This window comes from Anabrus simplex, chromosome 1, assembly GCF_040414725.1.
Source record: "Anabrus simplex isolate iqAnaSimp1 chromosome 1, ASM4041472v1, whole genome shotgun sequence".
In the NCBI taxonomy this organism is placed as follows: Eukaryota; Metazoa; Arthropoda; class Insecta; order Orthoptera; family Tettigoniidae; genus Anabrus; species Anabrus simplex.
In genome coordinates, this window is record NC_090265.1 from 883443661 (window position 1) to 883469545 (window position 25885).

The 25885-nt window shown below is 37.5% G+C and overlaps 1 protein-coding gene across 1 annotated transcript in view; it reads right to left on the reverse strand.

Moving 5' to 3' along the window:
- Nucleotides 1-25885, reverse strand: part of Atg2 (Autophagy-related 2) — a 412975-nt gene that overhangs the window by 242831 nt on the left and 144259 nt on the right. The window contains exons 11-14 of the mRNA XM_067136531.2: nt 24295-24451; nt 24039-24193; nt 13101-13227; nt 12898-12998 (exon numbers count right to left, since the gene is read on the reverse strand). Coding sequence (XP_066992632.2) covers nt 12898-12998; nt 13101-13227; nt 24039-24193; nt 24295-24451 — 540 coding nt within the window. The remainder of the gene's footprint in view (nt 1-12897; nt 12999-13100; nt 13228-24038; nt 24194-24294; nt 24452-25885) is intronic.

Sequence of the window (25885 nt, forward strand, 5' to 3'; positions counted from 1 at the left end):
GTACGATTCAATTGACAGGCAGACTCTATTTAACGTCCTAGAGGAATTCAGAATTGACAGGAAAACAAGAATGTTAATAAAACAAACCCTGACAGAAACTTTCTCAAAAGTCAAATTCTTCGGTGAAATTTCTGAACCATTTGAAATAAAAACAGGAGTCAGACAAGGGGACTGCCTATCACCAATTCTCTTTAACATTGTTCTAGAAAAAATCATTAGAACATGGAAAAAAGCCTTGAAAGTGAAAGGAATAAAGGGAATACATTTAAGGAGGAAAGGACAGAACTTAGAAATTAAGTGTTTGGCTTTCGCAGATGATCTTGCACACTTGGCTTACAACCGAGAAAATGCCCAAATTATGCTGAATACTCTACATGAGATCGCTGAGAAAACAGGTCTCAAAGTATCATATGAGAAGACGGAATACATGGAATATGGACATCAAGGGGAGAGACACTCAGAAGTGAAGCATGGGACTGTAAAAAGAACTGAGAAATTTAAATATCTAGGGGAATGGATAGGACCTAATGGATTGGATAAAGAGGCGAATAAGGCAAGAATTAGAAAACTAGAATTGACTTACAGGTTAACCCAGAACAGATACAACAAAAGAGTAATATCTTACAAGGCGAAACTTAGACACTACAGCTCAGTGGTAAAGCCAGAGGGTCTCTACACTTCAGAGAGCCTGACAATGAATAAAAAGGGTGAGCATCAAGATTTCGAAAAAAAAAAAGGAGAGGAGAATCTTAAGGAAAATTTTACGACCACAGAAAAATGCTGATGGGGAGTGGAGGAATAGAAAAAATGATGACCTCTACAAATACACCGAAAAAATCACTGTCACCATGCAAAAGAGAAGGCTAAAATTCTATAGGCATCTAGAAAGAATGGATGAGAAACGGCTAAGAAAATATTCAAGTACATCACTGGACTGAAAGCTTCGACGAAGTGGGTGAAAGAGGTAAAAAGAGATGCAATAGAAAGTGGACTTACAGTGGATATGGTTCACAACAGAAAAGAATTTAGAAGCTGAGTGGACAGCATCAAAACATTCCAGGAGAAACCACCAAAATGTAGACCCAAACTGGTCATATCTGAGAAAGAAAGGAAGATCAGAAGTGAAAGAATGAAGAGGTTCTGGGAGGAGGAGGAGGAGGAGGAGGAGGAGGAGAAGAAGAAGAAGAAGAAGAAGAAGAAGAAGAAGAAGAAGAAGAAGAAGAAGAAGAAGAAGAAGAAGAAGAAGAGGAGAAAGCCTTAAGTTCAATGCGGTCCATAGGCGGCCAAATTCGGAAACAAGAAGAAGAAGATGGTATTAGTGATTATAAAGCTGCTTTTGTCATAGTTAAAAATAAATGTGATAGAAAGGAGGGTTGTAAAAGTAGGACTATTGGGCAGTACCATATGTCTATAAAGCAGGCATGAGGGAGTTTTAAAAAAAAAGTAACTATGATCGGTGGAAAACAATAAATAAATATGTAAACAGACTCTGGAATGGGTTTAAATAAATATTGTTGAGGAATGTGAAAACAGGTTTGTACCTTTAAAGGTGGTAAGGAATGGTAAAGACCCACCTTATTATAATAGAGAAATAAAGAGACTAAGAAGGAGATGCAGATTGGAAAGAAATAGATTTAGGAATGGCTGTGGAAGTAAGGAGAAATTGAAGGAACTTACTAGGAAATTGAATCTAGCAAAGAAGTCAGCTAAGGATAACATGATGAAGAGCATAATTGGCAGCCATACAAATTTTCGTGAAAAAATGGAAGGGTATGTATAGGTACTTTAAGGCAGAAACAGGTTCCAAGAAGGACATTCCAGGAATCATTAATGACCAAGGGTAGTGTGTATGTGAGGATCTTCAAAAGGCAGAAGTATTCAGTCAGCAGTATGTAAAGATTGTTGGTTACAAGGATAATGTCCAGATGGAGGAGGTGACTAATGCTAAAGAAGTATTAAAATTTACACATGATAACAATGACATTTACAATAAGATATGAAAGTTGAAAAATAGAAAAGCGGCTGGAATAGATAAGATTTCTGGGGATATACTAAAGTCAATGGGTTGGGATACAGTACTATATCTGAAGTACTTATCTGATTATTGTTTGCATGAAGGAGCTATACCAAATGAATGGAGAATTGCTATAATAGCCCCTGGTTCGATAGAAGGCAGTTCAGGTTTAGGAAAGGTTATTCCACTGAAGCTCAATTTGTAGGATTCCAGCAAGATATAGCAGATATCTCAGATTCAGGATGTCAAATGGACTGTATCGCGATTGACTTGTCTGAAGCATTTGATAGGGTGTATCATGGGAGACTACTGGCAAAAACGAGTGCAATTGGACTAGACAAAAGAGTGACTGAGTGGGTTGCTATATTTCTAGAAAATAGATCTCAGAGAATTAGAGTAGGCGAAGCTTTATCTGACCCTGTAATAATTGAGAGGGGAATTCCTCAAGGCAGAATTACTGGGCCTTTATTTTTTCTTATATATATATATATATATATATATATATATATATATAAATGATAAGAGTAAAGAAGTGGAATCAGAGATAAGGCTGTTTGCAGATGATGTTGAAACTAACAAACTTTGTAAAGATGAACATCCAGTGATTGATGGTTTATGATGTGTAATTATGTTTACATTAAGTTACTCTAGAAAAATATGACTAATAAAGTGCAAGTAAGTCTTCATTCTATAATATGTTCTTTCATTTTAATAAGGAGAACTTTTTTAAAAAAATTTGAATATTTTAGTTCGGATAACCGGATTTTCGGATTAACAGGGTTCGGATTAACGGGACTCTATTGTAGTAGGAATTGCATTCAGTTTCACATAACTTTCTTAATAATTTCCTTTCGGTTCGGCTTACATAGTACACAATAACATTCACAGTGTTTCTGGTACAGTTTGCACACAGATCTCACGTGGCTCGTCGAATTTCTCTGTCATGTGTACACGGTGGTGGAAGCTGTGACCTGCCCAAATGTTGCAGATGTAGTTTGCTTGGATCGACAATCTGTAAACCAGTGCATCCATGGAGTAGAACCATGGCCATATTTCTCCTCTTTTTTTCTTAAGTTCTTGCATCACTGATTTATATGCCTCCAGGGAAACCAATGGTGGTCCTGTCACAGAGAAAGGCTCCCTTGTCCAACAATGCCAGTTGTTAACGGGTGGACTTTGATTAGCCCATTATTCTTTTGATGAACAGTGTCTTGACCTTTTCTGTCTTCTCAAGGTTCCTCTTTGTAAGGTATTCCCAAATTTCCTCCAAAGTGGGGGATATCTTGATAAGGAATAACTTCATAGCTGTTTCTAGTGACTCATTTTGTAGGAGGGTTCAGGCCATCTGTGCGAGTGTTGTACATGGACAAGAACTTAATTCAAGTTTTGTCCACTCTCGGAACATAGAATGTGCTGCTGTGCTTCATTTTATATGCGCCAAGGAGCTGCGTCTGGGATTTACCTGAACAGGTGATAGCATTGTCCAAGCAAGTGATGCAGGTGCTAAAAACAAAAGAGCATTGTTCTGTGTTAATGGAGTGTACTCTGGCAGGGTCTTAATAATTTGTGTGATAAATTGGAGTCAGAATTTCTTCCTCATAATACAGGAAGTTAATGTTTAGCAACACGGCGAATAGCAACAGTAACCCGCAATGTCCATAAACCCCTTTGAGATTTTTTTTATATAGCCTACCATGTTTATAAATGAGTTCACCCCTTGAAGGTAGTATATTGTGCAGGGTTTATAGCAGTTACTTAGGTAAACATTTGCCTCATCTAATGGGACCACAAATTTCATTTTTCCTCCTGCCTGATATGATTTTCCTACAGTTTGCTGTTTGTACAACATGGCAATAATGTATGAACTCTACTCCTAGTTCAAATCCTTGTTTATAATGGTATTTACAGTTTTTTCCTACTTTGCTTGCAGTGAGTCTGTGTGGCTGGGATAATGCCAGAGACAAGGATCTTGATCTTTCCTATCATCACGGAATTTAGTAGGAATTCAAGAGGACAAATTGGGGCAAATATTCGTTTATAGGAAGGGGAGTAAGGGAGTGGAATAACTCACCAAGGGAGATGTTCAATAAATTTCCAATTCCTTTGCAATCATTTAAGAAAAGGGTAGGAAAACAACAGATAGGGAATCTGCCACCTGGGTGACTGCCCTAAATGCAGATCAGTAGTGATTGATTAATTATTCTGTACTAGCCGATGTTCCTGTGCTTTGCTACGGGATTGGATTCTCAGAGAGACTGACCTTGTGGTTTTCCTAACTGAAGTCAACATAGGTCACTACACAAACATCAGTAGGAAAGTAGCGATTAAAAGCAATGATATCATATAAAATAGTCGATCAAATTAAACACCGCACATTTTCTCACTTTTAACGAACAGTACTATGGTGATATAGATGTTGATTCCCATAGGGAATCTGAAATATTTGTCCCGAATGAGTAAATTTGTTGCCGCTCTAACAGTCCAAAGTTCCAGAGCTAGAATGACCAAGCCGCAGATAGTTGTGAACACTCCTCTGCCATTATTCCATTAAATATGCACACCGTTCATTCCAATCAGTGCCTCAGAGTAGGGATTGAATAGCTCGAATGCTATGATGAATGAACCAGTGTGTTACATACCAGTAGTAGCAGAAAATTTATGAACCAGTGGAATGGCATGGTAAAGAATAAAGGTATCTAACTCTGCAGCTACTTCCCACCAATATTCAGGCAGGCTGTTACACTCGGTATGACGGGGCGAGTTGGCCATGTGGTTAGGGGGGCACAGCTGTGAGCTTAGATCCGGGAGATAATGGATTTGAACCCCACTGTTGGCAGCCCTGAAGATGGTATTCCGTTGTTTCCCATTTTCACACCAGGCAAATGCTAGGGCTGTATCCTAATTAAGTTCAAGGCCACTTCCTTCACACTCCTAGCCCTTCCCTATCCCATCGTCGCCATAAGACCTATCTGTGTCGGTGCAACGTAAGGCAGATTTTAAAAAAATACTCGGTACGCAGCAGTAATCCTATCGCAAATGAGTGGCAACAGAAGACGCAAAGCACATCACAAACAATGGTCAATGTAATGATATTGTTGATCAGTTTTATGAGCTTCCTATATTGTAGGCGTATACATTTAGTTTCCTTTCGACTCTGTTATATTAGGGTGTCTTATAAAATTATTTATAGCGTAGACTGTAGTTCCTTATTTTCCGACTTCACATACCAATTTTCATTAAATTCTGTTTACCCATTTTCTCATGACTCGGCGCTGATATGGACTTAGTAAAAAAATCCAAATTCATGAATATCTCTGTGATCATAGCCAGTACGGTAACAATGTAGACAAAATGATTGGAAATTTAAAACTATATAACTTTAGTTATGTAATATTTATCGATACAACCACTAATAGCATAAATATTTGAGAATTAAATTTTAGGTCTTCCCCTGAACTACCATTTATCTCAACGTGAATAAAATTATTTATGGCCTAGATAATAGCGATTTATTCCCCGACTTTGCATACCAATTTTTATTATGATAAGACCACTAATAACATGAATATTTGAGAATTCAATTTTAGACCTTCCCCTTAACTACCATTTTTCTCAGTGTGAATACAATTATTTGTGGCCTATATTGTAGCAACTTACAGCCTGACTTCGCCTACCGATTTTTGTTGAGATATGACTGCTAATACTATACATATTTAAGAATTAAATTTTAGGCCTTCCCCTAAACTACCATTTTAACTCGGCGTGAATAAATTATTTATGGCCTAGATTATAGCAACTTATTCCCCGACTTTGTATACCGATTTTCATTAAGATACGACCAATAATAATATAAATATTTGAGAATTAAATTTTAGGCCTTCTCCTAAACTACCATTTCACTCAGAGTGAATAATATTATTTATGGCCTAGATTGTAGCGACTTATTCCCCGACTATGCATACCGATTTTCACTAAATTCTCTTCAGTCGTTTTCTCGTGATACATGTATAGACAGACATTACTCAAAATGAAAATTGCATTTCCTTGTTACTGTGGACACGACTGATACAGAAATGCTATCCTTTATAAATTCCGAGCAATGTAGAGACAAAACTCTTACTTTTTATATATATATATATATATATATATATATATATATATATAGATAGATAGAGTAATAAATAAGTTACAAGATTGTAAGAAACTGCAAAATTACCTCGATAATGTTGTGAGATGAACAGCAGGCAATGGTATGATGATAAACAGGGCTAAAAGTCAGGTTATGAGTTTCACAAGTAGGAAAAGTCCTCTTAGTTTTAATTACCGTGTTGGTGAAGTTTAAGTTCCTTATGAGGATCACTGTAAGTGTCTCGGTGTTAATATCAGGAAAGATCTTCATTGGGGTAATCACATAAATGGGATTGTAAATAAAGGGTACAGATCTCCGCACATGGTTATGGGGGTGTTTAGGGGTTGTAGCAAAGATAAAGGGGAGGGCATATAAGTCTCTGGTAAGACCCCAACTAGAGTATAGTTTCAGTGTGTGGGACCCTCACCAGGATTACTTGATTCAAGATCTGGAAAAAATCCAAAGCTTGATTTGTTCTGGGTGATTTCCGACCAAAGAGTAGCGTTACAAAAATGTTGCAAAGTTTAGGCTGGGAACACTTGGGAGAAAGAAGACGAGCTGCTCGTTGAAGTGGTATGTTGCATAAGGCTATTTTCATGTTTTTTACTCGTATTGAACTTAATACTAATTGTTACAATTCTTGTTTTATTTTCCACCTAATTCAATACATTATAAAGTTTGTCGTCTCTAGGACATTTTATTACAGTACAACGCTAACAGGGACTTGTTTTGCTCATTATATCGAGCCTCATTTGAACAAATATCTCAAGGTTAAGTCTTTACATTGAACTTCCATATAATCAATTTGATCATTAAAATTATTTTACACCATAAAATATTACCACTTGTTAACAACAATTAAAAAGAATTAACAAATTAAAATATGGCTGTGATGGACTAGACATTGATCACAATTTACTGATGTCCATGTCGTAGTAATGTTCTAAACATCTGTAAGATTTGGCTAAAAATCTTGTTAGTTCCCAGTTTTTACTAACACTATTTAGTGCTAAGTTATTTTGGTAAGTTTAAATGTCCTATTTGAAATGAATGATGTTAGAAGATTAAACTTGCAATGTTTTTCTCCTTCGTTGTACTTTCAGTTTAGTTGAGAAACCACTACATTATTAAAAGATTGTGCTTTGAAGGTTTGTGGTCTGTTGGAATCATCATACTAGTAGTCCTCCCCGTTCTTCACCTGGTTTGAGTCAGCCTATTTTAACACTGATCTGTTTGTTATTGAAGCGTGGTTAAAAGGGACACCAATAAATGTTGCTTAGTTGCTGATGTATTGTTTTACTGCAACATTTGTGGATGAACACCTATTAATGAAACAGTCAAAACTTTTGTCATAATAGACCACCGAAACAATAACTATAAAAACTCTAGAATTTTTAAATAGGGTAGACAGTTGTATAAAATTCACCAAGAAAGACGAAAACAATGGTTCATTAAATTTTCTGGATGTGAGTGTAACATGCACAGATTTAGGATTTGATTTTCAGATGTACAGAAAACCGGCACACACCCCAATTACAATAAAAAATTATTCCCTTCATCCAAAATCTCATAAATATGCATCCTTTTTCAGCCTGGGTCTATAAGGTAAGGTAAGGGTGTATTCTGCCCGAAGGCAGGTCCAAACTTCCGCAGAGGTGTGCCTGAGCCGGAGTTTACATACGGTAGGATGGCCAGTTCCTTTCCGCTCCTCCATTCCCTTACCCCCCACCAACAGTGTGTGGCAACCCATCCAAATCTTCACCACGCTCGATGTTGCTTAACTTCAGAGACCTCACAGGATCCGGTGTTTCAATATGGCTACGGTCCTCAGTGATCTGGAATATATAGGATGATATGCACACAGTGTAATTTCTCATATGTTTGCCAAACTGGGCGCAACTTTATTACAAGATACATGGAACACTATAACGCATTAAAACATAACAAGAATTCCGCAATGGCCAATCACGTGAAAGAGACCGGCCATCAATTTAGTACAATAGACAGGGATCTCAAAATAATATAAAGGATTGATAAAGGGAAGTTAATGACGGAGTATGAAAACATTTATATTCATTTGGATCAGTATTTCAATAAAGAAAAGAACCTAAATGATGCAATCGAAATAAAAAGCCCATTAATAGACCAATTGCCAAAATTGCTACAAGTTCTCAAATCCGAAAATAGTAAAATCTTCAAAATATTCAATTATAAACCTTCCAAAATGTTAACAAACACAAATCCCACCTCGAACACACACACACACACACACACACACACACACACACACACACACACACACACACACACACACACACACACACACACACACACACACACACACACACACACACACACACACACACACACACACACACACACACACACACACACACACACACACACACACACACACACACACACACACACACACACACACACACACACACACACACACACACACACACACACACACACACACACACACACACACACACACACACACACACACACACACACACACACACACACACACACACACACACACACACACACACACACACACACACACACAAGCCAAGTCAGTATCCAACATCCCGCCCACAGAGTTCCTTCCCCTACGCCCCCTACTCGCCATTCACATGTTACACCAGTGCTTAATGGTCCACCCACAGTTCCTTCCCCTACGCCTCCTACTCGCCCTCCACCACACCCAACTCATGCATATAGCCCAAGAAGGAGAAACACGATAACAAATAGTCTCAGTACTGCAAAAAGCACAGCTAGGCACTAAAGCGTGAATAAAGGGTAAGTGAAATTCCAACCACAAGAATTTCTCATTACAACTACAAACAAGAAACTCATAATATTCTTTTGTTGCAGACACATTCATCCACAAATGCTGCAGTAAAACAATACATCAGCAACTAAGCAACATTTATTGGTGTCCCTTTTAACCACGCTTCAATAACAAACAGATCAGTGTTAAAATAGGCTGACTCAAACCAGGTGAAGAACGGGGAGGACTACTAGTATGATGATTCCAACAGACCACAAACCTTCAAAGCACAATCTTTTAATAATGTAGTGGTTTCTCAACTAAACTGAAAGTACAACGAAGGAGAAAAACATCGCAAGTTTAATCTTCTAACATCATTCATTTCAAATAGGACATTTAAACTTACCAAAATAACTTAGCACTAAATAGTGTTAGTAAAAACTGGGAACTAACAAGATTTTTAGCCAAATCTTACAGATGTTTAGAACATTACTACGACTTAGACATCAGTAAATTGTGATCAATGTCTAGTCCATCACAGCCATATTTTAATTTGTTAATTCTTTTTAATTGTTGTTAACAAGTGGTAATATTTTATGGTGTAAAATAATTTTAATGATCAAATTGATTATATGGAAGTTCAATGTAAAGACTTAACCTTGAGATATTTGTTCAAATGAGGTTGAATATGCTCGATATAACGAGCAAAACATGTCCCTGTTAGCGTTGTACTGTAATAAAATGTCCTAGAGACGACAAACATTATTATGTATTGAATTAGGAGGAAAATAAAACATGAATTGTAACAATAAGTGGTATGTTCCGAGCTGTAAGTGGGGAGATGGCATGGAATGACATTAGTAGACGAATAAGTTTGAGTGGTGTCTTAAAAATTAGGAAAGATCACAATATGAAGATAAAGTTGTATTCAAGAGGACACATTGGGGCAAATATTTGTTTATTAGAAGGGGAGTTAGGGATTGGAACAACTTACCAAGGGAGATGTTCAATAAATATCCAATTTCTTTGAAATCGTTTAAGAAAAGGCTAAGAAAACAACAGACAGGGAATCTGCCACATCGGTGACTGTCCTAAATGCAGATCAGTATTGATTGATTGATTATCTTGCCTATTTCAATTTTTCAGTGAACTTACCCATTTTTAATTTCCTTCCATATGCCTTCATTTTGCAATCTTTGTCTTTCCACAAAATATAAATTTCATGATTGACAGCTAAACTAATATTCTTTAAATCACTATATAACAATGATTTATTGTTGAACAGTATCCTCCTTATTCAGTACCTTATGGTTAATGTGAATTTAAAAAACTTAAATTTCACATACATCACATCTATACATGTTTCAATCCTAACTGGATCATCTTCAGTAGATAGCTAAAATTGACATTACATATTGTAGTTAAAAACTTTTAAAACTGAAGTAAGAATGATGTTATAAATGCTAAAATGTTAAAATGTTCTTATTAAGAACATATACACTTCTGATCAGTCTGTACGAACACAACAATTCCAAAGGTGCAGCTGACTTCATACAGTAATTTCTCATAATTTCAACTGCAACATTTATTTACACAGCTTTCCTCACTCGTATAATTTTAACTACCAGCCCCACCTCTGCTATAATAATTAGGTATCTGCAAAGGAACCAAACACTTTACACTCAAACAGACGCAAATAGTAAAATAGTAAATGTGACAGGCACATGAAAACACAACAAACTGAGGTGCAATTAGACAAAGATATCAATACAGTATATGGTACATACACTGAGAGTACATCTCTCTAAAACTAAGGGCAATAACCTAGAGAGAGGAAGAAAAAAAAAACAGCAATAGAATATTCTAGTGATCTGCCCTAGTTTTGCATGGAAACAGTTTTGAATTGATGGTAATAGTCCTTACAAGATTTCTTTGTCGATTAGTTACTTTTACACATGGATGAAAACTGCATCAAAATTAATTTGGTAATTTTTGAGGTTAGTCTGCACAAACAACTGCCAAGAGTTTATTTTATAATACATATAGTTGTTGTTCTTCTTCTTCTTATACTTCTTACTGGCCTTTTTCCCAATTTATTGGGATCAGTACTTGGATTTGGCACAGTTTATGGCCAGATGCCCTTCCTGACGCCATCCCTATCTGAAGGGATGATAATACGAGTAGATATTTAGCAGAGCAAGAATGGATGACTTGTGATTGACACACCAAAGTATGCTAGCTAGTAGGACACCTGAAAGGATCTCACAGAACAAAATATTGACCCATTGTCCATTGACAACCACACAGGCTAGATATGGAGAGAAAATCAAAATCAAGTTCACACCCAAGGAACCGATGGCGAGAAATTTGAAACTCAAAAGTGCATGGACATAAGACAGACAACAGACTCACAGTGAGAGGATGAGGAAGTTTCAGGAATATAAGGAGAACACGAAGACCAATGCTAAATAATGGTCTACATGCTCCTAAGAGATGAAGAAGAATAATTTTCAGTGGGGAGGTGGAGGCGTTTGTGAATAAATTCTCGTGGTGCTTGCCAACTAAACTGCAATGATAAAGGTGCTCACCAATTTGAAAAGGGTGAGAAGACTCATGGGAGGCCAAGAAACCTGCTAATAAAAATGTTCTTTACTGGCACACGACTTAGGAGTTATGAAGGTGCTAAAAGGATCACCCATGATCGAATCGCTTGGAGAAGAGTCACCGTTGGGAGAAACCAGTTGTAAGACTGAATACACATATCTCTTATATCCTTTCTTAAGATCATACCTACTCTATTTCTGGCTTCTAGTACTCTACTGTAAGAAAAAGGGTTTATCCATTCTCAATGTCCTTTCTCCTCTTCCCTTTTATTTTGGTCTCAATCTGGAGGCCAGTGGGTTGAGCAGCAGTTGCTTGGTAGGCCATAGCCCTTTAGGGCTGTTACGCCATGGAGTTCGGTTTGTTTAGCCAAAGTATACGCTGGATAGGTCCTTTTACATCATGAATTTGACCATTTCCCTGGCCCTCACTGGATCAGTGAAAGCGTGTCCGACTCATGATCCCAACTGTGCAGGTGTGACCCTAGCTGAGGTCGATGATTTTTGGGGTCATCAAAAATCCTGGCACTCCATGTCATAGTTTTTGGCATGTTAAAGTTTTCAGGCGGCACATTCAGGGCCATCCAACAACATTAAAAAACTCAGACACAGTACCCATCCAGTAGAATTCTGCTTTTGTTGTGAGACAACATCACAATATGAAGGTTAAAATTAGTAGACATGCTGCCTAACTAGTACCACTTAAGAACGTCTGCAACTTCATAACTGAGCCCGTACCTCTATTTTTCCTGGTTGTTTTGCATCACACCAAATCGGAGAGGTCTTATGTCGATGATGGTAGTATGGACAGGGCTAGGACTGTGAAGGGAAATGACAGCGGCCTTAATTAAGGTACAGCCCCATCATCTACCTGGTGTAAAAATGGGAAACTACGGAAAATCACCTTCAGTGCTACCAACAGTGGGGTTTGAACCACTAACTCTTGCACATAAGCTAAAAGATGCATGCCTCAAACCACGTAGCCAACTCGCTCAAAGCCACACAATTAATAATTAAATTGTCAATGTCAAGATGTTGAAAATTTGCAATTTAACAGTACCCATTCAGGTGGTGTTCGATTTTGCAGTGTAGTGCACGAGTACTCCTACTTCACAAGACCTAAGAGTGCAGGCACTAGAAAAGAACAAGAGTTACTGAAAGGTGATCTGACACACAAGATGAAGGAGAGGTGCTAAACATAATGGGAAGAAGGCCCAACTACCCAGTGCCCTGAGGCCCCTTGTGAATCATGAGTGGAAATGATGCATTAGATGACCTAAGTCCAAGAACATGATGATTCTAAAATACATAACACAGAACATCACACCAGGAATGATGGGTAAAAATTATGGTAAGGAAATAAATTCTGCTTTACCTCAGTTTTATAATGAGGAATGGAGAAGATATCTTGATATCCGTCTTGCTGTCAGACAACACAGGATTTTCCACAGCCTGATAGAAACACGACTGTTGGTTCTGGAAATAAATTTTTCATATTCGTTGAATGTGTATCAAGATACAATTTTTTAAATTCACAAATAATTTTCCTTTCTCCTAAGTTATTTGACTTTGACTTACCATTACATTCTTTCCAACAGAATATTTACTGCCATTTCTCCTGCATAGAGGCTGAGGATTTAATAGTGCAGTTATTCGATCTACAATAGAAACATCAATCTCAGAACTGCACTGCTGGAGGGTGACCCTATAAGGGGAACAAAAATAAGACAAGTTAAAAAACTAAGTACAATATAATAATTAGTTATCTACGAAGGAACTGAACACTTTACACTCGAACAGAGGCAAATACTAAGTGTGACAGGGACATGAAAACTTACAACTGAGAACACTACAAACTGATGTGCAATTAGGCAAAAATTTCAATATATCGTACATACCCAGAGCACAACTCTCTAAAACTAAGAGCAATAACCTAGAGAGAGGGCGGGGAAATAACAATAGAATATTGTAGTGATCTGTCCTAGTTTTTGCATGGGAGCAGTTTTGAATTGATGGTAATAGGCCCTTATAAGATTTCCTTATCGATTACCGGTAGTTACTTCTACAGATGGATGGAAACTGCATCAAAATCCATTTGGTAGCTTTTGAGATTAGTCCACACAAACAGCTGCCAAGATTTTATTTTATTTATAATACATATAGTTCTTCTTCTTCTTCTTGGCTTTTTTCACAATTTATTGGGATCAGTACTTGGATTTGGCACAGTTTATGGCCGGATGCCCTTCCTGATGCCATCCCTATCTGAATGGATGATGATACGTGCAGATATTTGGCATAAAAATTAACATCTGACAATAATTCAGCACATCACTGTATTACAGTACCGTATATTAAGTACAACGGGGAAAACAGTCACCAAAAGTAATTTCTGTCTTAGGAATAACATACAAAAGCATAAAAGAGTCTTAATTTTAGTAATGAAACTCTCACAAGAAAGAACTGCAATTTTTTGCCTTCTTTGAGGGCATCATCAGTCATAGTACTACCTCAAGGCATAAATCAGGTACCTGATTTGCAATTAAATTGTAAATACTAAGATATAATATGGACATACGTAGGTGGTTTGAAAAGTTCTCGGAATGTACTAGAATTAAGTATCTTACCTCGGTGGAACTGCTTTTATTTTTCAACATAGTCTCCCTGTAGACTAATGCATTTGGTCCAGTGATGTTCCAATGCCTTGATCCCATCTCGAAAACGAGATTCCTCCAGACCAGCAAAATACCTCTCCAATTCGGCTGTCAGTTCTTCCCTTGTAGAAAATCTCCGTCCACCGAGGAAAATTTTCAACTTGGGTAATAGATGAAAGTCTGATGGTGCCAAATCAGGTGAATAAGGTGGATGTGGCAACAATTCGTACCCCAGTTCATGAAGTTTTGCCATGGCAATAACACTTGTGTGCGGCGGAGCGTTGTCCTGATGAAAGATGACCTTTTTCCTTGCCAAACCAGGCCTTGTTTTGCGTATCTTTTCCTGTAGTTGGTCTAGGAGGTTTGCATAGTATTGCCCCATAATTGTTTGGCCAGTAGGAAGATAATCTAACAGCAGAATGCCTTTTGCATCCCAGAAAACTGAAGCCATGACCTTTCCGGCCGAACGCACTGCCTTTGCTTTCTTTGGTGGTGGTGAATCAGCATGTTTTCACTGCTTTGACTGCTGTTCTGTCTCTGGGGTATAGTAGTGGACCCAAGTTTCATCTGTAGTCACAAACCGGCGCAAAAAATCTTTGCAAGTGACTAATCTCATGTTTTAATCCGTATTGAAATCTGTTGATATACAATAATAAAGTTTTATTATGAATCCACCTGTTCAATACATTATAATGTTGTTACATTTAAAATAACTTCATTAGTTAATAAAAAGATTTACCATCAAACATGCCTAGCAATGGGAGACCCCACGTCGGGCATACTGGCAGACGTATATATGGATCATTTGGAGCAAAACAAAATAAACACAAAAATAAATGGACTTTGCCTTTGGATCAGGTATGTAGACGACACCTTTGTCATAATAGATAGCCAAAAAAATGATAGTGAAAAAATCCTAAGTTTCTTAAATAATATTGACCCAAATATAAAATTCACGAAAGAAGATGAAACTAACAACTCAATAAACTTCCTGGATATTAATGTAACACGAATAAGAGATAGTTTTGAATTTCAAATATTTAGAAAACCATCATACGCTCCTCTAACGATAAAAAATGATTCTCTTCACCCAAAATCACATAAACAGGCGGCTTTTTACAGTTTAGTTTATAGAGCTTTCAAAATCCCCCTTTCAGAGAGTAACTTAAAAAAAAACTCAATTTTATAAAAGATCTGGCCTCAATTAATGGATATAAAATAAATATAGTCAATCGGATCATCAATAAAGTAAAACAAAAGTTAGTAACTAATCTTACTCCCGAAAAAACTAAGCAGTCCAAATTCGCAACATTTACATTCACCAATCCAGCCATTTTTCAAATAACTAATCCTATCAAAAAACGAGATGTGAATGTAGCATTCAAAACACAAAATAAAAACAGAAACATTTTTTTCAACCACAATAGTATAAATTCCAACAAGAACCCTTATCTAAGTTCTGGCATCTATAGATTAACATGTGTAGAATGTAAATGTTCATATGTTGGCCAAACTGGCCGTAACTTTCTCACAAGATACTTAGAACACGTTAATGTTACAAAGCACAACAAACATTCTGCGATGAGTGCTCACATGAGAGAGTCAGGCCACCAATTTACAACCATAGAGAAAGACCTAAAAATTATAAAGAAGATAGAAAAAGGTAAACTAATGACAGAATTAGAAAATATTTATATCCACTTAGACCAGTATTTCAATAAGGAAAAAAATTTAAATGACGAAATTGAAATAAGAAATCCGTTACACGAACAATTACCGAAACTCTTAAAGACGCTTAACCTAGAAAAAAGTAATTTTGCCAAAGTTTTCATTCCCAAAACAACTAATAATCATCCAACATTAAAGAACTCAACCCCTCCCTGCGCTCCTACTAGACATTCCCCTTCCAAAACCACACCCACAAACATTTCTCCTCCTACCCCTACTCCCTCCCCTCAACCCCCACCACCTCACTCTTACAACACAAGGAGTAGACACAGAACAGACAGTCACCACATAACCTCGGACAACACCAAACCGACAAACAGCAATTGGAGGGGTAAGTGAAGTTTCTAGAAGCACACTCTTAACTAGCAACACAAATTCCGATTACTTACAAGATTCCTTTTCTTGTTACAGACATTCAACAAGATAAACCAAGCAGCAGCTTTCAATACAAACGTTGATTTACGTCCCTTTCAATCATCCTTATCAAATCCATTAGTTCAACGAACGGTCATTGACATCTATAAGAACATATCTTTTCAACAGCATTCGCCGAGGTCACATGACAACAAGCATTTAAATTTCTTGAAGACCAACATTTATCCTGTTATAAGTTCAATCATCAAATTGACGATAAATTTGAATCTTTATAGACTCTTATCCACAAAGGATAAATAACTTCTTTACCAGATCTCATTGCTAAGAAAATCCTCAAATTTAGCTCCTAAGATTGATCTTCACGTCTTTCTAGGATTTTGGACATGATATATATATTATTTATTTTATATTTTAGTACTCTCACTTCCATAATTTTAATGTATCTTCCTATTAAGCACATGTAATTAAGCCATGTATACAAAGATTTTTTATTTTATGATTTTCTAATAGAATAAGTTTTAAGTTTGTGAAAAATGTTCTAATAGTTCTTAAGACTTTATTTACGTAAATAACAATTATTTGAGATTCAGATTTGGCTGATGATGCTCTATAAGGGAGCGAAACATGTCCCATATATAACTTTTTAACTAATGAAGTTATTTTAAATGTAACAACATTATAATGTATTGAACAGGTGGATTCATAATAAAACTTTATTATTGTATAGCAAAAAATCTTGTTGGTTGCACTGAAAACGGGCCAGACTTTGTTCAGACATGTCCAATCTGGTGCGTTTATTGTCCAATGTCAAGAGCCGCGGCACCCATCTTGCGGATAATTTTTTCATATCCAATTCTTCGGTTAAAATATAATATACCTGTTCAGAAGACATCGCTACAGCTTCAGCAATGTCCCGCACTTTCAGTGGACGATCCTCCATGACCATTTTATGCACTTTTGCGATAAATTCTGGGGTCGTAACACTTTTTGGCCGTCCACTACGTGGATCATCATTCAAGCTCTTCCGACCAAATTTAAACTCGCTGGTCCACTTGGCAACAGTTGAAAATGAAGGAGAGAGTCCCCCAATGTGTTCTGAAAGTCGGCATGAATTTCCTTTGCTTTCATGCCTTTCTTTATAAAGTATTTAATCACTGCTCGAATCTCAGCTTTTTCCATTGTCACAAATCACTACGTGGGAACAACAACAAAGAGTCGTCACTACCACACTCCTGCGGCTAGAGCACTGACGCGCCATGTGTTCACTCACAAAGGATGTGTGATTATTGCGCGGGAACCTTGTTGCTCTAGCACTGACATCTAGCGGTGATTCCGAGAACTTTTCAAACCGTCCTCGTATTACAGTGGGAAGGTCAAGAGAAAAACGATGTTCAATGATGATACAGATAACAATAATCAGCCGTTGGCTGTAAATTATCAGTAGTGAAGGATAACAGCGTCAAAATGTTAGGGTATGTCCTACAAAGGATGACTTAACATATTAACATGGGGCAGTTTAAGGGAAAGATAAGTGACTTGCACTAATAGGTAAGACCACAGGGTATTTGACAGTGTCCAGCAGCAGTGGTCCATATGAAGTATTGACGTTACATTATCAGAAATGTTGGTAACTGTTACTAAAATTTCATTAATAGTGTTCATTGAGAAAACAATGTTCATTAATATATGGAGTTAAAAGGGGGTTATATTAACTTATTTATAGACACAGTAGTCGGCACCAATGTGTAAAACCACAGGGTATTTTAGCAGTGTCCAGCTGTGGTGGTCCGAAGAATCATTGACGCTACATTATTAGAAAAATCTTAGGAAATTATAAAGTTTATATATATATGTTACATGGAAGCAGTGTGGGGAGAAAGGGTACAAAGTGACTGGCACCAATGTTCATAACAATAATTACTGCCACTGGTTGATGATCACAGTTTGACAGGGCAACAACACAGTAATATTTACATTATTCTATTGAACAGCTGGGAAATTACAGGCTTATAATACATATTTACAAGGGATCAGTTTGGGGAGAAAGGATACAAAATGTCTGGCACCAATGTGCATCACATTATTTCTGCCGCTGATTGATGATTGCAGTATTAACAGGCAACTACACAGTAATATGCAGTGTGGTTTGACCTCCGTTCACAATTACTGGAATGCTAGGAAAAATATTCCAACATTTTTTTAAGATTGCCAAATGATGTTCTATTAGGCGATAGTCATACTGGAAGCTGTCTGGTTGAAGTCCTGGGTTCGTGAATATGGCTCCATAAGCAACGGTGAATTTGGCTGCCATGGAAGGAAACTATTTCACTATTTCACTTGTTTGGGTGTCATAATGTTTAGGCATAATTTCAGTGTAGTCGAAACGAAAGGTCGTTGAGTACACGGTGCATTGTGAATGGCAACAATGACGGCAGTTATTTGTTGATAAATGTATTTTCAGGGAACATGTTGCGGGGTTAGAATCTTTCACTTTTGAGCTTTGTTAACTTCTTGATAACTATGAATGCTATGTGAAAAATACCAGCATGGGAATGTTGATGAGACTTTAAACGGATATACTGCCGTAAATGAAAACATGAAGAACATCGGGACGAAGATTTTGTTTTTGTGATGCTGGCCTAGTGAAATAGAATGGAGTTGCTTTTGGCATAATCCGCAGTGAAGAGATTAAACGAGAAAGTACAATACTACAGAGTCGGAGCGTCACTGCTAGGACGAGACATCTTCATTTCTGTTTGTAAAGTGGAGCTGTAGTGGCACGCCATGTTGGTGCTGGTGCGTGCTGGATTCTAGCGTGTTGTTAAAAGCTGTGGTGGATGGAGTGGAAGTTATCTGCAAACGAGATGTTATTAAATTGGTGTTTAAAGAAAAGATCTAGGTAAGTAAAGAAGAGTAAATGTAATTTTTAATGTATTGAATAGGTGACATAATAAACTATTTAGCATCCTACTAATCAAAAGTAGCGTAGACTCGCGGTATTCCACACGTTACGGTACTACTCACACGTAATGTAATGCGCACATGTAACACAGACCTATGGTGTTTCTCATATTGCGGTGCCATTTACAGGCAACACAAACCTATGGTGTTCCCCACATAGGTGTACTAATCACAGGGACTCGTACTATCCCGTGGTGTTCCTCACATAGTGGGTAGTATTCATAGGCAAGGCAGACTCATGGTGTTGCTCACATAGTGGTACTAATCGCAGGTACTGTTAAACTCATGTGGATTCACACACAGTCACTACTAATCACAAACCTATTGTGTACCTAATATTGTGGTACTACGCACAAGTAAAAGTGACCCACGGCGTTCCCTGCATGATGGTACTAATTACAAGTAGTCTCATGGTTCTAATTCGATCATCCCTTGGTCGCCCCTTTTAGTCGCCTCTTACGACAGGCAGGGGACACCGTGGGTGTACTCTTCATCTGCGTTCCCCACCCACAGGGGGTAGTGTGTTTGGTCCGTGAGAGCTACTTTATTTTGCTCAAGTCCGCCGGCAAGCTGGTTAGGACCCTCCTATCCGCCACCTGGGACACGCCACGTGGGAGTATCACCTCTCCCACCTGCTATGCCAGCGTATTAGGTTTGTGGCAAACCATTATTAATTAGGAAAATTTCTGTCTCAAAGTCATTAAACAGCCTATTTAGCTTTTACTGCTTATAAGCTGTGTGAAAAACACGCTCTGTAACAGCTTCTTTTTCGTCTGCCTTGGAAGCAACGAAGTCCTGCATTCGATGGGCGTGGGTTTTTTTTTTAGCCTGGAGTTTGTTAACTAAACTGTGAGCTCGAGACATGCAGTGATCAAATAGACTTTTCCGAAGAGACGTTTATTGATCTTGTTTTTATTTGACCCATATGAACTTACAGTTCCTAAAATTCATGGCTCACTCAATATTAAGCCTTTTGGTCTTTTGGTTTATCAGCACCTAGTGTAGATACACTTCTGCAAAACTGACAACCTATCTCTTTTTTATATATATAATTAACCATGGGTTTTTAGCTCTATCTTTTATACAATGTTCGCTAGACCAACAATCTGGCTTTTCATCATGATTACAATCATCATTACTTTCCTTGTCATCCATATCTATATCCACCCACATGGAAACATTTCCATCCAGCAACAATGATATAAGAGAATGATAGTCGCCTTTGTTGACTGCGTCTTCTTTTCCAATGACAGCTGAAATCGTTGATTTTAAATTGAGGTTTGCCATGTTCTCATTAACTTTTTATCTTTTAGGTTTTAAAAAGTTACTAATTTTAGTAGATGTAGACATAACTCTTCAACTTTCGTATTCACTCACAGTCACAATGTGTAAATAAACAATACAAACAAATCGAAACAATGCTGTTGGTTCAGAGCAGAGCAGACAGTGAATTAGAACTACGTTATGATTTAATACATATGTAGGGTACTCTTTTAAATATCCGATGTGGGCTATGTTCCAGTAAGTTTTTATTGACCAATCCCCTTAAAAACACTGTGCAAAAAGAAAGGTCCTTGGGAGGTGGCGGAACAAAGGCACATTCCAGCCTAAATTAAGCATTGGTAGTGATTACATCAAAAATAAACTATTTACTGTGGTATCGAAATGTTATAAAGAGGGCATCATACCACCTGACTTCATAAAAAGTAGAACATTTGTAATACCCAAGAGTGGTGGTGGTGGTGGTGGTGATTATTGTTTTAAGAGGAAGTACAACTAGTCAACCTCTATTAACACTACTCAGAGGGGAAAAATGGAGGGAGTCTGACACTTCAAAAAACGAAGGTATCAGCCAAAAGAAAACAAAGGCCATGGGGCACAAAAATGAAAGACTCCCTAGGATTCACAACCTAATACTGTCGGTGTGGAAAAGAAGAAGAGTTGACCAAGGGAGGTCGGAATAGGATAAATGAAAGTGAGGTGCCTGGCAAAAGTAAGTGGAAGCAATGTCAGGACTGAGCTAAAAGCCCCATGGTTGCCAATCCACGCTCCCAAGGTTAAGATCCCTATGGCTCCTTTTAGTCGCCTCTTACGAAACACAGGGGATATGTGGGTGGTATTCTACCACCCCAACCAATGGGAGGGGGAATAATACCCAAGAGGCATAATGCGAAGGACTGTACAAATTACAACATTAACCCTTCTTTCACATGCATCAAAAATGTTATTGTCAATAGTTAAAGTGAGGATTCAAAAGAAAATATAAAAGAATTTAGGTAATGACTAATTTGGCTTCAGATCAGAAGAAGGAACGAGAGAAGCAATATTGGCACTACGTCAAATTTTGGAAAGAATTATAAGTAAACAGAAATACGTGTACACTATAGCATTTATTGACCTAAAAAAAGCATTTGATATGGTTGATTGGAAGTTATTGTTTAAAGCAATGTGCAATATAGGGCTTGACTGGAGGGACATGCAATGAATTTTGACTAGCTGTATATACAAAAGTCAAAGTACTAAATTGGATATTAATGGCAGCAAGTAAAAAGCAAAAATCAGAAGGGAAGTGAGAGAGGGATGTCCTCTATTGCCATCTTATTTAATAGTATCATCAAGGAGGCAATAACCATAATGAAAGAAAAGACTACTGGAATTAAAATTAATGGAATACATTATTCAACGCATCAGATTTGTTGATGATATTACAATAATGGCAGACCTGTACAAGAAGCTAAATAAAATTATTAGGGTCTTAAACCAAAAGATAGCAAAGCTCAAACTAAAAATATACAAAGAAGATAAAAGAAATGGTAATGGACAAGAAGGGAGGAGGAAGGAGATCTCATAAAAGAATAGGCAGAGACTGACTCGTGAAAGTAGCTGAGTTTTGCTATCTCGGTAGCAATGTTGAGGAAAACAACAGAAGTCTCCACAAAATCAAGAGAAAAATAGCACTAGCCAAGAATGCTTTCCAGAATGGAAAGAAGCTTCTGCTGAACAAGCACATCAATGTCCACACTTAGAAGAGATTTCTAAAAACCTTTGCATGGAGTGTCTTAACATCATCATCATCATCATCATCATTTCCCAACTCCAGTTTACCGGGTGTACAAGCGCTCGCCATCTCCTTCTGTCTTCATACATCTTCTGATCCAGTACATCCTCCCATTTGTATCCTCTCTCCTCCACATCTGATTTTACAGTCTCTATCCAACGTTTTCTTGGTCTTCCCTGTGGTCTTCTTGCTATGAGATTAAGGTCGAAATATTTTCTGGCAGATCTTTCCCTGTTCATTCTCATTATGTGCCCATACCACTGAAGTCTGCGTTTCTTTATGACACTGATAATAGGAACCTCAATACCAGCTACTTTCCTATTCACTTAATTTCTGATCTTGTCCTTTCTGGTTGTTTGGTTCATGGTTCTAATGAATCTCATTTCAGTTGCTTGGATTCTACTGAAGTCTTTGTTTAGTAGGGTACATGTCTAAACCGAACGTGAGGATTGGTACGAAGTAACTGTGGTACATGACTGTTTTCGCTTTCTGTGGTATTTTACAGTCCCAGAGGAGATTTCTGACTTGACTGTAGAAGTTCGATGCTCTCTGTGTCCTGCTGAGTATTTCCTGCCTAACAGTGTTGTCTTTCGATATTGTGCTTCCGAGGTACTTGAAGTGGGAAGCTGATTCGATTTTTGCTCCTTCCAAAATATATATGAGCTTGTCCCTTCCCTGTTGATGGTCATTTCCACTGTCTTTGTTTTGCTCATCTTCAGTCCAATATTTTTGAATGTGTTGTTCCATTCATTAAGTTTTTTCTGAACTTCAACTTCTGTCTTTCCCCATAAAAGCACATCATCAGCAAATACCAGGGCGTTTGGTTCACTGTCCACTTTCTTGATAGATCTGATGACCTTATCCATTGCTATTACTAACAGGAGTGGTGACAGAGCACTTCCTTGTTGGACACCTCTTTTTGTTTCAAACCATTTTGATCGTCCGTTGCCTATCTGGACACAGCTGTAGCACTTCTGGTATAGCATCTTGACTTTGTCAATTAAGTACTTTGGCACCATTAGGTCTTCCAGACATTCCCATATCTTGTTTTGAGGAACACTATCATATGCTTTTTCAATGTCCACAAATGCAATCACAAAATTTCTTCCATATTCCCAGTACTTTTCTGTCAGCATCTTTACTGTAAAGATAAGATCCACAGTACTTCGACCTTTCCTGAACCCGTGTTGTTCTTCCTCAAGGAAAGGTTCCACTATCTTCCTAAGTCTTATTTCTATGATCTTTTCCAGCAGCTTCAGTGAGTGTAACAACAGCCATGATGCCTCTATAATTTCCACATTTCCGTCGGATACCCTTTTTGAACAGTGGGATGATGACTCCTTTACTCCAATCTTCTCGAATATGGGTGTGAAACCTGGACATTAGCAAAACAGGTGGAAGCTAGTCTCAAAGCAGCAGAAATGTGATTTTGGAGGAACATAATCAGAACTGAGATGACAGGAAGAGCAATTAGATGCTTCTGCAAGAAATAGGAGTGGTAAGATAGCTACTTAAAATCATACTCATGCATTAAGAAAATAGTATTAATTTTAGGAGTCAGAACAGAACAATAGTTGACCAAGAGAGGTCAAACAGAAGAGATGCAAAAGAGGAACCAGCTATAAGTACTGTATGAGAGAAATCACAGTTGTCGATCATGTACTATATCCTTAACAGCTTCAGTTCTCACAATAATACAATGAAAGACAACTAAATACAAACTCTTAGATAAAAATTACTCACGAGATGTCAGTGCGAGGATGGGAGAAACGCCTTGCCTGTCCATGTTGTACAGACCGTTCATAATATTTGAAATGCACTTTCATGTTGGATGGTGCTCCAAATGGATAAGCAGGTTGTTGATCCTCATTATTTGAACTTCTTGTGAATTTCAGAAGCTACAAATTAAAATTTTAGTTGATTTTATCTTCAATCTGAAGATAACTATGCAAGTGAAAATTCTGTAACTTCATTTAAGAATCAAAATTTTGTAACTTACCTCAACATATTCTACACTAGTAGTTTGTGATGGTGTCTTCTTATCAACAAGACATTCCAAGAGTTCAAGACTAGCAGCAGTCACTGTACCAGACAGAGAACTGCCCTGCAAGGTGGTGCGCTCATTACCTTCAATTATCACTGGAGCGGCCAGAAGTCTAGACAGAGGAGAGAAAAAAGATATTATAAATAATGTTCGACAACTTTCTTTAGGATAACCAACTGCAAAATATCAATTAAAAGCAATAACATTAAAATTTTTCACACCAAGATGTACACATTTTATTTGCAACAAAAGGAAAAAATGTGGAGGACCACAGTTGGGCCTGCAATGATGTATGGCTCAGAATACTTGCCATCAAAAAAGTAACAAGCACAACAGCTATATATTGCAGAAATGGAAGATGATGTGCTGAGCTAGAGGTGTCACTAGGAAAGACCACATTAAGAACGAGTATGTATGTGCAAGTTTTATAGTAAAGCCAATCCAAAAAAAAACTTAAGGAAACTGAGTGCAATAATACTGACATGTTCCCCTGTGGGTGAGGGCAGAAGAATACACCCATAGTATCCCTGCCTGTTATAGAAGGTGACTAAAAGGGGACCCACGGTCTTTCAACTTGAGAGCATAGGTTGGCGACCATGAGTCTTTGATAAAGACAGCAATTTCTATTAATTTTTGTATTAAACATGAGTGTGCTATAAATTTACAGGATGGGTTATGGAACATGGAGTTTTTGTTGCACTAAAATATTAGATCCACGAGGACAAAATGATAGTTTGTAGCGATCAGTTTGTCTTTGAATGTAGCACAGGATATCTCAGCCATGATCTTCTTCACATGAAACCTACTATGTATGAATAGTAGTGTGGTAGAAACTGAAACAAGTTAAATGGTTCCACTAAAGTTTAGAGCTAAACAAAGAGGAATTCAATTAAATTATAAATATTATCTATTATGCTACATATCCTGGATACATGCAAGCCATCCAGGATATGCAGAGTGAAATTCAGTAAAGATGCTTCAGAAATCTCACAAGCACTACCTTCTGTTACTTGTTGGGTCCATATTGGTATTGTCTTTTCTGTGATTTCAATATTTGTAGAAGAGGGCACGGACAAAATATCTGTTTGTTACCATTGATACTTTCATGGCCCGTACTTTTAGACATGATATGGGCTTTTGAGCTTCTCTGCGAAACATAATGAGTTTCACCTTGTTTTCTTGACAAGGTATAAGCCCAAAAATCCCATATCATGTCTACAATTATGTTTTCATATTTCTGTCAGTAGTAAATGTAGCTGTTCTGCAGTCCAGAATGTCGTTTGCTTCTGACAGTTAACTCTGTCCACTGAAGAACAATTCAGTGGAATCAGAATTAAATCTCCTTCTTCAAGTATAGTGAAAGCTTTTCCTGATGAGACACCTCACACAGTTTATTGTTGATCCAGTTAAGCACTTTGTATGTTTCGGTACTTATGAAATCCTTTCCTGGGTCTTCACTTTGTATCTTGATATTGTTCAGATGTTCGAGAAATTGGTTTTCTAGTCATGAAACCTCTCGTCTCTAATGGAGGAAAACAGCCTAAGA